At 36.7% G+C, this 13485-nt stretch overlaps 3 protein-coding genes across 3 annotated transcripts; 1 reads left to right on the top strand and 2 right to left on the bottom strand.

Annotated features, from left to right (window-relative positions):
• Positions 1–1056: 1056 nt before the first annotated feature.
• On the bottom strand, positions 1057–1407 carry LOC111475783 (cysteine proteinase inhibitor 8-like). The gene has a single exon (XM_023119949.1). It carries the CDS (start codon positions 1405–1407, stop codon positions 1057–1059), a length of 351 nt encoding a protein of 116 aa, XP_022975717.1.
• Positions 1408–5528: 4121 nt separating this feature from the next.
• On the bottom strand, positions 5529–5876 carry LOC111475768 (cysteine proteinase inhibitor 1-like). Its single transcript, XM_023119947.1, has one exon. The coding sequence runs from the start codon at positions 5874–5876 to the stop codon at positions 5529–5531; it is 348 nt and encodes a 115-aa protein (XP_022975715.1).
• A 6970-nt stretch (positions 5877–12846) lies between these two features.
• On the top strand, positions 12847–13191 carry LOC111475753 (cysteine proteinase inhibitor 1-like). The gene has a single exon (XM_023119942.1). The coding sequence runs from the start codon at positions 12847–12849 to the stop codon at positions 13189–13191; it is 345 nt and encodes a 114-aa protein (XP_022975710.1).
• The last annotated feature ends 294 nt before the right edge of the window (positions 13192–13485 follow it).

Raw genomic sequence — 13485 nt, 5'->3', positions numbered from 1 at the left:
CACTTCTCCTTTAATGACTTTGGATGGTGACGACATTTGTTTCGACATCATGAAAGCTCTGATACCAAATGTTGGATTTGACCCACGATCGAAATTATGTCGAAACAAGTACAAGAGACGGAAAAATGTGAGAGGAGAGAACGGTTTGGAACAAAGGAACACTAGAGTGGAGAAAGCACTATTTTATTTCCTAAACTTTCTCATCAAGCTAAAAATTACTACCTATCTTCCTACTTAAAACATAAAACTTAGTCCACAATTCCACTAAGTCTACTAATAATTCTCCTGTAGTTACTCAATAAGTTAGTGACTTATTCTACTAAGTCAAGTTTATAAGCTCACATAGTATTTCTTTCGGTCCATTATGTATTGCGGTCAACCATGAGGGAGAGGTTTCCACACTCTAATAAGGTTTCCACATCCTTATAAGGTGTCCACATCCAGGAATGTTTCGTTCTCTTTCTCAATTGATATGAGATCTCACAATCCACACCCTTCGTGACCCATCGTTCTCGCTCGCATTCGTTCCCTTCTCCAATCGATGTGGACTCAGTCTCCTCGCTAGCACATCGTCCAATGTTTGGCTCTAATACTATTTTTTTAATAGCGTAAGCCCATCATTAGCAGATATTATCCTCTCTAGGCTTTCCCTTCCAAGTTTCTCCTCAAAAATTTAAAATGCTTGTGCTAGGGAGAGGTTTACACACTTATCAAGGATGATTCGTTCTCCACCCCAACCAATGTTGAATCTCATGTAAAATAGTCCCTATATTTGTCAAAATTATAGCTAATATATCATTTCCTTCCTTTGTATAATTGAATCTCAATGGAGTAGTTTGAGTAAATCAAAATTGTGTGGTGAATCATAAGTCAAAGTGAAAGGAAAGAAAAAAGCACACCAAATCTAGAGACAATAGTATACATAGATACCACTTTTATTTTATTATCTCATTTATATATCATAAAAGGAAACATAACCCAAATATTAGGCATAGATAGCCTTTATTTTAGTTCCCCATTTGTTCATAGATATGATTCATAGAACCAATTAGTGGATCAGTTCATGAGTAAAGGTACAAACTCTATGAGCTTCCATGTCTTCTCCCATGGCTTATCATATACAACAGCCATATAAAGCGAAGAGATACCCAAGTGGTTACTTGCTTTAATAAGAAGGCGATAATTCATTCCTTCCACCACTTGTTTCTCGCCACTTTGCACACAAATGAACTTCAGATTTTCCCCTGTTCGCATATCATCGTGCTCCATCACTGCAAACCTTCCCATCTCCTGCACATATGGGTCCTTGATATCCTCAATTGGTTTCCATTGACCAACTTCAATACCCTTCTTGTCTTGGAACATGGCTTCATTTTGTCCAGGAGCAGCCTCCACGTGTGAACTCATCGTAACGTTTGATTGATAATTTGAAAAGACTTTGTAATGATGGTTTGCTCTCGATCGAGTTAAGAGTTTGATATATATAGCTGGAGTTTCACCTGGAAGTTGATATCATGGAATCTAATTTATAGACTTTATAGATATCAATTATGGAATTCTTTGAATTGACAGCTTCTAATTTGATTCAATTATTTGGGACCATTACATCTACTTTGTCTAAATTGACCAATGTCTTTGGGATAAAATTCTCTGGTGTTGTCTAGCCGACAAAGATTTACCTCCGTAGAAAGGATGATGTCGTTTTTTTGAGATCTCATCTCAGTTGAGAGGAACAAAACATTTTTGATAAAAGTGTGAAAACCTTTTCCTAGCCGACGTGTTTTAAAAACATTGAGGGAAAGTAAAAAAGGAAAAGTCCGAAAAGGACAATATCTGCTAGTGGTTGACTTGGGCTATTACAAATAGTAATAGAGTTAGACACACGATCGGTGTGTCAGTGAAGATGTTGAGGTTCGAAAGGGCATGGACACCAGACATTGTGCCAATGAGGATGCTGAACCCTTAAGGACGCTGAGCATTGAAAGGGTGTGGACACCGGACAATGTATCAACGGGGACACTGGGTCTCGAGGGGGGTAGGATTGTGATATCTCTTACATCAATTGAAGAGGGGAACATATTCTTTACAAGGGTGTGGAAATCTCTCCCTAACAAACGCATTTTAAAAACCTTGAGAGAAAACACAATTTTAGTCTCTAATATTTTTTTAAACGTGTTGTCTTAGTCGTGAGTATAAATTACCTAAAAAATAATTTAGTACTAACAATTAGATATTCATGAATCAATGTGCTAGATTTCAATATTTGAAAGGAATAGAAAAATAATGAATTCCAAATAATAAAAAGGAGTCTATACCTTCGATTTCGAAATATTTAAGTAAGAAACACTCGAAGTTTGAACATGTTAACTCTAGTTTACTTACGTTTTTTTTCCTTCAATATTCTCTCGTTTGAGAGTTGAGAAAAGCGTGTGAGAGGTATAAAAGATTTGACGGAATGCTCTCGATAAAGCTTTTTAATTGTCGTCTATTATTCGAATAAGAGTTCAAAATTTAAACTCTTGTTTTGAACGAGGACAATTATTGAACTAATTGAGTACGGTTCCAGAGCTCAGCAATGAAATAAAGAATATTCTCGTAATCAAATCATTGTTTATCGAGAGTAATCTAAAGAATTAAAAAAAAGAGAAAGGTCAAGGAACATGAAGTAAGAAAAAGAGGAAGGTTAGTGTTTGGTTCTTGCTCTTTCACGGTAAACAAACCATCAAGTTCACTAATAGAAAATTAATACATAGGACTAAAAACATTCGAGAGTAAAATATTAAAACGTAAGGATCAAGTGGAAACTAAGCTCAAAACGAGATGGTAAAATAAAAATATTTTAAAATCCAAGTATATGTACTAGTGTCAGCCCAACAGGTATAAACGGGCGGTTTAAAATAATAAATTTTCTTCTAACTTTTAAGGATTCGTAGATTTTATTAGAGGTCTTAGAGCGTGATTTTTGACACCTTAAAATAATAAATGCTTGGGACACTTTAAGGAGTTTTGAAAAAATTAAAAAAATGTTCAATTAAATGGAACGTTCAAGTCAAATTCAACTAGGGCAAAAAGGTAATTTTGCACCCCGCACACCAACTTTGAGGGTATGGATTGACCTGCAAGGACAAGAAAAGAAAAAGAAAAATGGGGAGAGAAGAGGAGCTGAGGTTTTGGATGGTTCGATTCCGTCAAGAAATGGGCACGAATGCGACGTAAGTCGACGGTCATTTCCTTTCGAGATTTCACCTTAGATTTGAGAATTTTTGGTTTATTGAGTTATTTATACTCGATTAAGCTAATCTAGGGAAGGATTACTGTAAGTTTCGTGTTGAAAACAAAAATTGCGTCGGAAATCAAAACCGAGAAGCATCAACCTAATTTTTTTTTTTATCAATTTTGAACTCATTTATTAAGGACCAAAGGTGGACTTGATGTCTTTGAACTTTCGTTAAGAAAGCGAGTCGATTAGAGTTACAAACTTGAAGATAGAAAAATCCAAAGTAGTAAATGGGTCGGAAACATGAATCTCATCGAAAATGTAGAAAATAATTGAATACAGGCAATCAGACAAACACACGCGGCCACCGGAGAGAGGGGAGACGCGTCTGGAAATGTGTCTGACGCTGAACATTGATACGCCGCGCTCACAAGCTATTGTGATCGACGATCCAAATCGAAACCGACTCGTGACTGCGACCCACGTGCCCGTGAAGAGACCCGACGTGTCGCATCCACAAAATTCAAAGGGCAAGTTTACGTTTGTCAGAGATCAAAAAGCGCCCTGCTCATGTGCTGCCACGCTGCCCGCGTGTGTAACCTACGTGTGGAGTGCATGTAAAAAATACTCATTCTCATCGTTTGATGCCCGATTATCAGTGTTTCGTCTCAGTTTCAATGCTAATTCTATTTTACAGTGAATTAAGTATCTGCAGAGGTAATTCGTAATTTCTAGACATCTCCACGTTTATAGATAGAGCTCGAGGAGACACTCGACAAACCTGTAAGTAACCACATGGAATTAGGAAGTAATACCTCGAGGGTGCGCTTGTTGAGTTCATTCTAGGGAATATTATTCCTAGATGGCTAGATCCGAAATACCTTGTACTTAAGAAGTTAATCGTATGTGTGATGAACTTGCTTGATGGAATTTCATGTTTGGATTTCTGTATGCTTAACTAGAATGCTCTACTATTACTTATATTTAATCATGCTATGTTGACCGATGGAGTATTATATATCTGAGCTCCGAGTGATTGATGGATGTTATCACCTTGTTGAATTTATGACTACATACGTAGTTAAATGTACATAAACTCATATGGATTGATTGTGTGAACTTATTTTGTGAACAATAAGCAGTAGCGTTTGACTTAAGTCTAGGGTGTACTTTTGTAGTAACTGGGTTAGGTTGAGATAGGGGACCTTCCAAATGTTGTGTTCAGTGGTACCGTGAGGAAAAACTAGATGGTGAGACCCTTTTAACCCTAGACTACTCCACCGTGGAAGCCATGAATGAGTGATTATAGAAACCAAAGGCCTTATCACCTAGTGGAATAATCTTAGGACAACGGAAAAAGGTTTCTTAGTTGACAGGAGTTTGTATAGTGTTCGAAAACCTTCCACTTCCCTTTCTACTTCAGTACGGTATGTCGAGCTAGGCATGACGCTGGTTAGGATCGTATTACTCAGTGGTAGACCGACTACTCCGCATGGTAGATCTGTGCTATAGTATGACGTTGATCACCCAGGTAGGCTGAAGGTTACCTATATGGTGGATCCGTCCTATGAGAGGATGTTGACCACATGGCTGACGTGTTCGAGCGAGCTTGTACTTGGGGGTAGCACCCCTAATCCTTAGGTGACTGCATAGCCTGTAGGACGGGTCCGCCAGCTAAATTTTCCATGGATGACAAGTAGGCTAACGCTCACTATGATGTTTTCCACCTTGGTACAGAGTTATATGAGGTAGTGCTTCATCATTAGACACCGAATACCGCTACAAAGGTTAAGTTCTTCTACCATAAGTTGTATAGGGAGAGTATTGAGACTCTAGAATTTAGACCATAAGAGGTGGTTCTCTCCTAAAACTTCGATTTCTTCTTCCTCCTAGTAAAGCTTTGAACTCGCGAGGAAAGCTTATAACATAATTTTTGTTACATGCTCTTTCATCTTAAAATGAAGTAACAATTTGAATTTACAATTATCTCCTCACTCCCAACAATCGAGGCGTATGATATTGTCCACTTTGAGTATAAGCTCTCGTGGCTTTGTTATGGGCTTCCCCAAAAGACTTCGTACCAATAAAATGTATTCCGTACTTATAAACTCATGATCATTCCCTAAAGATTTTATTAGATATAAAATTTAAAGTTCATTAAATTGCTTGTTCTAAAGAAAAGTGAGAGAGAAGAGAGATTAGGTTAAACATAGATAGGTTTTATTTAATAGTGCCATTATTGATAATAGGTAAGGATAGTAAAGCACCATACATATCATTGTTTAATACATAATTAAGAATTAATCTTCCCTCATTTATGTTTAAGGAGAGGCTTAAAGGATATGAGGGTCCAGGATTGCTCCCATGGTACATCCCACACGATAGCCTCGTAGAAATAAATCCCATTATCGCCCTCTTTTGTTGCCCTTATCACAAGGCGGTAGTTAATTCCAGATACAACTTGAGTCCAACCATCATCCACACGTGAGAAAATCAAGTGTTCCCCACTTTGGTTGTTGTGCTCCATCACTGCAAACCTTCCCCTCTCTTGCACTTGTGGGTCATTCATATCCTTAATGTGAGTCCACCCACCACATATCATATTTTCTCCGTTTGCGATCAGGCCATCGCTTTGGGACGCAGCTGCAACAGAACTCATCGTAACTTTTGATAGATGGTTTCGAAAAGATTTCTAATCGTGGTATGCTCTCGATCTTGTCAAAGCTCGGAATTTATACTTGTGATATGAATTTGATAGCGTCGAATCTAATTCTTTGATTTAAAGATATCAACACTGAATCTTAATAGAATATCTTGTGGACCTCCTCAATGAACAAAAGGAGTGGTATTTCGTGGCTAGTAGATAGGATGGCTATGAATCTAATTCAATAAATTGGGGACCAATATTCAATAAGTTGGGGACCAATATTCCTTTATATCTTATGATTAAAACTCATACGACCATGAAAGACGAATCTCACTTCCCTAGTCTTTTACATGGAAACAAACACTATGAGATTCCACATCGGTTAAGGAAGAGAACAAAACATTTTTTATAAGGATGTGAAAACTTTTCCTTTAAGGATGTGAAAACTTCTCTTTAGCAGATGCATTTTAAAAATTTTGAGGGGAAATCTGAAAGGAAAAGCCCAAAAAGAACAACATATGCTAGCGGTGAGCTTGGGCTATTCGATGATGGAATGCCTCTAGTGCTCTTCACTGATCTAGACTTGAGGAGTCAGAACTGAGAAACCTAAAGACGTGAATCCATATCAAGACCGCTAAGCCCTCTAGAGACCTAGAAAACCACCACAACAACCCTAGAAAGACAAAGCTTGGGTTCTAGGTTGATAGCAACTAGTACAGGGTCTTTAGAGCTTCCACTTCCCTTTCCACTCTAGTACGGTATTGTTGAGTTAGGTGTGAGGTTGGTTAGAGACATGTGACTCGATGGTTTGTTAGATTATCCTACATGGCGAATTCGTAGTTGGATGTTGATTATGCGAGTAGCTAGTTGTTACCCAGTATTACAGAGGATCCATCTTGTGGGTGGGCGTTGATCATGCGAGTAGCCAGTGGAGTTCGGTACCTATTGAGGAGTTGGTCCCCAATCTTTGACAACTACATGGCTTGTGGAATGAGTTCACCAGTTAACCTCCCATGGATGACGAGTAAGCTAGCACTCACCATGTTGTTCCCACCTAATACAAACTTCTTTGAGGTAACATCTCAACTTTGGACACCTACTATCACTAATATAGACTAAGCTAGCTACGCAAGGTTATGCACAACAAGAGCAACCTACCATCATGGAGCCAGTGTCCTTACTGGCACATCGCCTCGTGTCTACCCCATTCAGGAAAATAGTATGGTTTGTCCACAAGAGATTCTATGATGTGTCTTAATTACAGGAATTAGATTCATAGCTATCCTATCTACAAGATATTCTATTAAGATTCTGTGTTGATATCTTTAAATCAAAGAATTAGATTCGACGCTATCAAATTCATATCACAAGTATAAATTTCGAGGTTTGACAAGATCGGGAGCATACCACGATTAGAAATCTTTTCAAAACCATCTATCAAAAGTTACGATGAGTTCTGTTGCAGCTGCGTCCCAGAACGATGGCCTGATCGCAAACGGAGAAAATATGATATGTGGTGGGTGGACTCACATTAAGGATATGAATGACCCACAAGTGCAAGAGAGGGGAAGGTTTGCAGTGATGGAGCACAACAACCAAAGTGGGGAACACTTGATTTTCTCACGTGTGGATGATGGTTGGACTCAAGTTGTATCTGGAATTAACTACCGCCTTGTGATAAGGGCAACAAAAGAGGGCGATAATGGGATTTATTTCTACGAGGCTATCGTGTGGGATGTACCATGGAAGCAATCATGGACCCTCATATCCTTTAAGCCTCTCCTTAAACATAAATGAGGGAAGATTAATTCTTAATTATGTATTAAACAATGATATGTATGGTGCTTTACTATCCTTACCTATTATCAATAATGGCACTATTAAATAAAACCTATCTATGTTTAACCTAATCTTGCTCTTCTCTCTTTCGTTCATAATAAGCCAACTTTATCGCTATATGAATGGATTCAAATAATTAATTACAAGTTTAGTTCAAAATTTATTAAAATTTAATTTGTGTATATTTGGCCTTTCAATCGAGACCACGTCTAAATGAGAGGGATATTGAGAATAAAATGACTAAGAAAGACTTAAAAAGAATTTAAAGTCATTACTTATACTCACAAGTGACCAGGTTGCAATGGAATCAATGGAATGTCGAGACCATGAGGTGCTGGATTGTTTCAGTTATAAAGTCCGAGTGGGAAGGACATGCTTGGTGAAGATAAAATATTTATGTGAATTTGCTGGAAAAGTGAAGTCTTCGATTTAAGACAATTGAAGGTGATGAAGCAATTTCATGTAGTGAATCTGAGAAGCATGTTATATTTCGGTCAGAAGATGAGTGCATTGTAGCTCCTATTGATCAATGGTACATCACATATGACGAATTAGAATGGAAGAAGTTGGCTTAAGAGTGCTTGGCTAACATATATTTGTGTTCTAATGACACGATATGGATTTAAGCACGCAAGAAGTTGGCTTAGACAACATATATTGAAGCTACTCTTCGTTAGTATGACTGACCCCGAGTAAGTTTTTAATGGACTTTGTTGACTATATCATAATGTTATAAGGATTTTACCTTCGTTAAGGTTTCATTTTGTTTACTAAAAACTTCTCAAAGTAGTTTGTTGCCTTTCATATGCCAACCTAATTATCATGTTTATGAAGTAGTAGTTTGAAGGAGTTTTGTCAATGATGTGCGTCAAAAGCGGAACAAATGTACTCACAACACCAATAAATGAAATTACACAAAGAGACATCAAGATATTTACTTGGTTCGGAGAGAAGAAATTCCTCTCCATCTACTGGTAGCAACCAATCACTAATAAACAAAGTGTTACAAGTGAATACCTCACTATCACACTACAAAGACTTTCACCAATATATCACTCAACAAATACAATGTGACACCTAAAACTCTCCCAAATCTCGATATATAACTGACTAAATCTAATTAAAATAACCAAATTAAATCTAATTCAAATAACCAAATCTAATCTAATCCAAATAACCAAATCAAATCAAAACTTATGACAATTTACACCAATCTCTACCTTGTCATAAGATCTCCAAGTTGATAATTGAGTTGGTTGCTACCACAACAACGCACTACTCCTTTCTTCCCACGTTGATGAAATCCAAACAATGCTAGAACTCTTCACGAGCGATCATCTTTGTCAACATATTAGCAGGGTTAATAGCAGTTCCAATTTTTAATAAACGAAAGTCCCCTTCACTAATAATTTCTCGAATAAAATGAAAACGGATATCAATATGTTTAGTACGAGCACGATGGACTTGATTTTTTTGACAAACAAATAGCACTCATTGCTATCACAAAACACATCTATATGTTTCTGCAAAATACCCAAGTCATTGATCAAACCATGCATCCAAATAGCTTCTCTAAAAGCTTCCGTTACTACCATATAATCTGCTTCGGTGGTAGACAATGCAACAGTAGACTGCAATTTTGAACGCCAACAAACAGGTCCACCAACCATAGTAAATAAATAACCCGTAGTAGATTATCGCTTATCCAAATCACCAGCATAATACCAACTACAAGGTTGTCAAGATTAAACATTTCTTGTTTTTGAAACTTAATGCCAATATCAATAGTACCAAGAATGTACCTAAGAATCCATTTGACAGCCTGCCAATGCTCTTTACCAGGATATTATGCATATAACGACTCACCATGCTTACTGCGTGTGAAAGATCAGGTCGAGTACATACCATAACATACATCAAAGCACCAATAGCATTTGTATAAGGAATATTCTCCATATACCTTTTGTCATCGTCAGAACTTGGACACATAGAAGCACTAAGCTTGAAATGAGGAGCAAGTGAAGTACCAACGGGTTTGGTTAAATTATTTAAACTAAATCTTGTCAAATACCTTGCGTAGATATTGAGACTGAGTCAACCAGACTGTACCTTTTTTTTGATCTTGCTCTATCTCCATTCCAAGTATTTTCTTTTCGTTGCCTAAGTCTTTCATTTCAAATGTTTTAGAAAGCTGATCTTTTAGCTTATCAATCTCCACTTGTCTCTTTGAAGCAATTAACATATCATCAACATATAAGAGCAAATAGATAAACGATCCATCATCAAGACACCGATAATACACATAATGATCAAATTGATTGCGGAAGTCGGAGAATTCCGAGGTTGAGGTTTGTTTGCGGAAGTCGCCTACGATTTCAACTGCTGCACCTGGGATGACAACGTCGCCGCCGCTGCAGCCGTCGATGACAACGACAACGGCGGTTGTGACGGTGGCAACGAGTGGGTCGTCGAAGAACAAGTTGAAAGTAATGGTGCACCGAAATTTAGGAACTCAAAGATACCCATGGAAGTGAACCCAACGGATAACATGGGGAGATTGAAGAAAGAGCTGCAAAAGCTATCGCAGAGATTGCATTTTCATCTGCCACTAGAGGGTTTCTTTTTCATTTATGACCGTGACGTTATGGACGAAGACTGCTCCTTTCGTTGGCATGGTGTGGCCCACAGCGATACCATTGAGATCTTCAATGGCAGCGTTTCTGGCGGATCTTAATTAGATCTGATACCACTTGTTGTGCGCCGAAAGTAGAACAAATGTACTCACAACACCAATGAACAAAATTACACAAAGAGACTCCAAGATATTTACGTGGTTCAGAGAGAAGAAGTTCCCTACATTCACGGGTAGCAACCAATCACTAATAAACAAAGTGTTACAAGTGAATACCTCACTATCACACAACAAAGACTCACCAATATGTCACTCAACAAATACAATGTGACACTCAAAACTCTCCCAAATCTCGATATATAACTAAATTTGGTATAACTAAATCTAATTCAAATAACCAAATCAAATTTAATCCAAATAATCAAATCAAATCAAAACTTATGACAATTTACAACAGTCAAGTCCCATTCCATAGCCTTACAAAGAAAGTGGGATGAACTCACTCTTATTGAGGATGGTTATTCACTATGATTATAGAAAAAAAAAATTCAAATAAAGCTTTGAGATCAGCCCAAGAGGTCGATGGTTGGAAATTTTAGCAAGGATTAGAAGGTTTAGCTCGAGAAAAAAGTAATACGTGAAATTGATTAAATCAATAATGTAGTTAAATGAAGAAAACCATTCATTTGGAAGGGAGTATAAAAGTTTTAATTAATATTTAATTAAGTATTTACAATTTTTTTTAACACGAGAGGTGATTTAAATAAAGAGCATGAGTCAGTTCTTAAGATATGGATAGAATTATATAATAGGGCTAAGATAGACCAAGCCACGGACATCTGAGTTGCTAAGGTAGAACCTCACACGTCCATAGTGAGTGCATTAGCTTGGCCGTTTAGAGGAAGTAATTGACCCATATGACGATACATTGAATATAAGGAATTGATCAAGGTAGCGAGATGGACATTTATTTTCCTAGAAGCTAAAGTTCCTTTCAGAATACTAGTCAAGAAGATGATTTAAAGACTTTCTTCAAGTTTTAACATGATTGTATGAGTCAGCATGATGTATATTGACTCACTGATGCCTGCCACTCAAATTTTTTGTTATAGTGTTTATATGGATCAAAGAAGGATAGTCAAAGACAAAAACACATAACAAGATGAGCCCTTAAACAAGTTTTGATAGTATCACATACTATGCTTCATTCCAAACCTTACAAGTTTGAGTCTCGGTTAGACAAACCGTAGCTGATAAGGAAGATGGTATATGTAACACCCGAGCCCAACTTACGAATTTCTGAGATTTTATCAAAAGCCTTAAAGGCTGAACTTAAATTAGGTGTAGAAGATAAAAGTGCTCGAGATAACTTCAAGAACGTAGGAAAGAATATGTGAAAAATCAACCAACATTTTGCCATAATACTACATAAACGGGGTAACAACACATTCATAAAAACACAGAGAGTATTTCCATATCGACTATATGGTTCATAATACAATTTATAAAAACTCATCCTAGAGTACAAAATGGAAAATGTTGGAATGATAACGAAATTATTAAAAATTTCATTTCAGTCTTTTTAAAATTCAACCCGAGAAGATAGAAGATTTAAACATCTAATTTCTCAATCGAAGAAATAACGTAGGCATACGTAATTGGGATACACCAAAAAAAAATTCTCACCTTTACAATTGGATGTGATATTAAATTCAAAGAGGATTAGTTTTATTGAATATTCCCATCCAAAAGTAGGAATTACACCATAGAGAAAGTGAATCAGATTCTTTTGAATTTATCAACTTAATTGGAATATACTACTAGTTGATATTGTTCTCTTTGGGTCCCTAGCTAGCCGATATTTTCCGCTTTGGGTCATTACGTACTATCGTCAACTTAACGGCTTACCATTTGTAACAATACAAGCCTATCACTAATAGATATCGTTCGTTTTGACTATTACCTATTGCTGTCAGCCTCATGAATTTAAAATGCGTTTACAGTTTTATAAATAATGTTTTTTTTCTATCTCTAATCTACGTGTAATCTCACCATTTCTAACTTAAATATTTTGAAGCTAAAGTTATAAACTTTTTGTATACTACTTGGGAACTCCTTACTTTCTTGTTCGTGAGATTTCTCTCTTCTATGGGTTTGCCTAAAAACTCAACATAATAATTCACCAAGGGGTGTAAATGGTAAGGACTAAGATCATGCAAGAGGAATGGTCCAAAATAAATGAATCAAATTGAGGATATCTACTCAACCAAAATAAATGAATCAAATTGAGGATATCTACTCAACGAAGAAAATTATACTTTTTCTATATTCAGATATCCACGGAATATTCTATGATATCAAATTCTATACATTATTATCTATAAAGTCTACGAATTAGATTCCATGATATCAACTTCTAAGTGTAATAAAGCTATAAATATTGAACTCTTACTCGATCAAGAGCAAACCATCACTACATAGTCTTTTAAAACTATCAATCAAATCGTTAAGATGAGTTCATACGTCGAAGCTGCTCCGGGGCAAAATGAAGCCTTGATTCAAGGTTCGAAAAATCTCGAAGTTGGTCAATGGAAACCGATTGAGAAAATCACCCCATATGTGGAAGAGATAGGAAGGTTTGCAGTAATGGAGCACAACCAGCAAAGTGGGGAACATTTGAAATTCATTTGTGTGATAAGGGGATGGAGCCAAATTGTAGCTGGAACAAATTATCGGCTTATTATTGAAGCCAGAAACCACGTTGGTTTGGCTTGGAATTATGAGGCTATGGTATATGATAAGCCATGGGAGAAGACATGGAAGCTCATAGAGTTTGTACCTTTACTCATGAACTGATCCACTAATTGGTTCTATGAATCATATCTATGAACAAATGGGGAACTAAAATAAAGGCTATCTATGCCTAATATTTGGGTTATGTTTCCTTTTATGATGCATGAATGAGATAATAAAATGAAAGTGGTATCTATGTATACTATTGTTTCTAGATTCGGTGTGCTTTTCTCTTTCCTTTCACTTTTACTTATGATTCACATAGGATTCATGGAAGGAAATGATAAATTAGCTATAATTTTGAGTAACATAGGGATTATTTTATGTGAATTTCAATCATACACAACAAAAAGAAAA

Source organism: Cucurbita maxima, unplaced genomic scaffold (genome assembly GCF_002738345.1).
Source record: "Cucurbita maxima cultivar Rimu unplaced genomic scaffold, Cmax_1.0 Cma_Scf00003, whole genome shotgun sequence".
In the NCBI taxonomy this organism is placed as follows: domain Eukaryota; kingdom Viridiplantae; phylum Streptophyta; class Magnoliopsida; order Cucurbitales; family Cucurbitaceae; genus Cucurbita; species Cucurbita maxima.
Note: the sequence above shows the minus strand (reverse complement) of the source record. Positions and strands in the feature narration are given on the sequence as shown.

Bases quoted from the DNA above. Each gene is read 5' to 3' on its own strand.
- LOC111475783 (XM_023119949.1), bottom strand. From the start codon at position 1,407: ATGAGTTCACACGTGGAGGCTGCTCCTGGACAAAATGAAGCCATGTTC.
- LOC111475768 (XM_023119947.1), bottom strand. From the start codon at position 5,876: ATGAGTTCTGTTGCAGCTGCGTCCCAAAGCGATGGCCTGATCGCAAAC.
- LOC111475753 (XM_023119942.1), top strand. From the start codon at position 12,847: ATGAGTTCATACGTCGAAGCTGCTCCGGGGCAAAATGAAGCCTTGATT.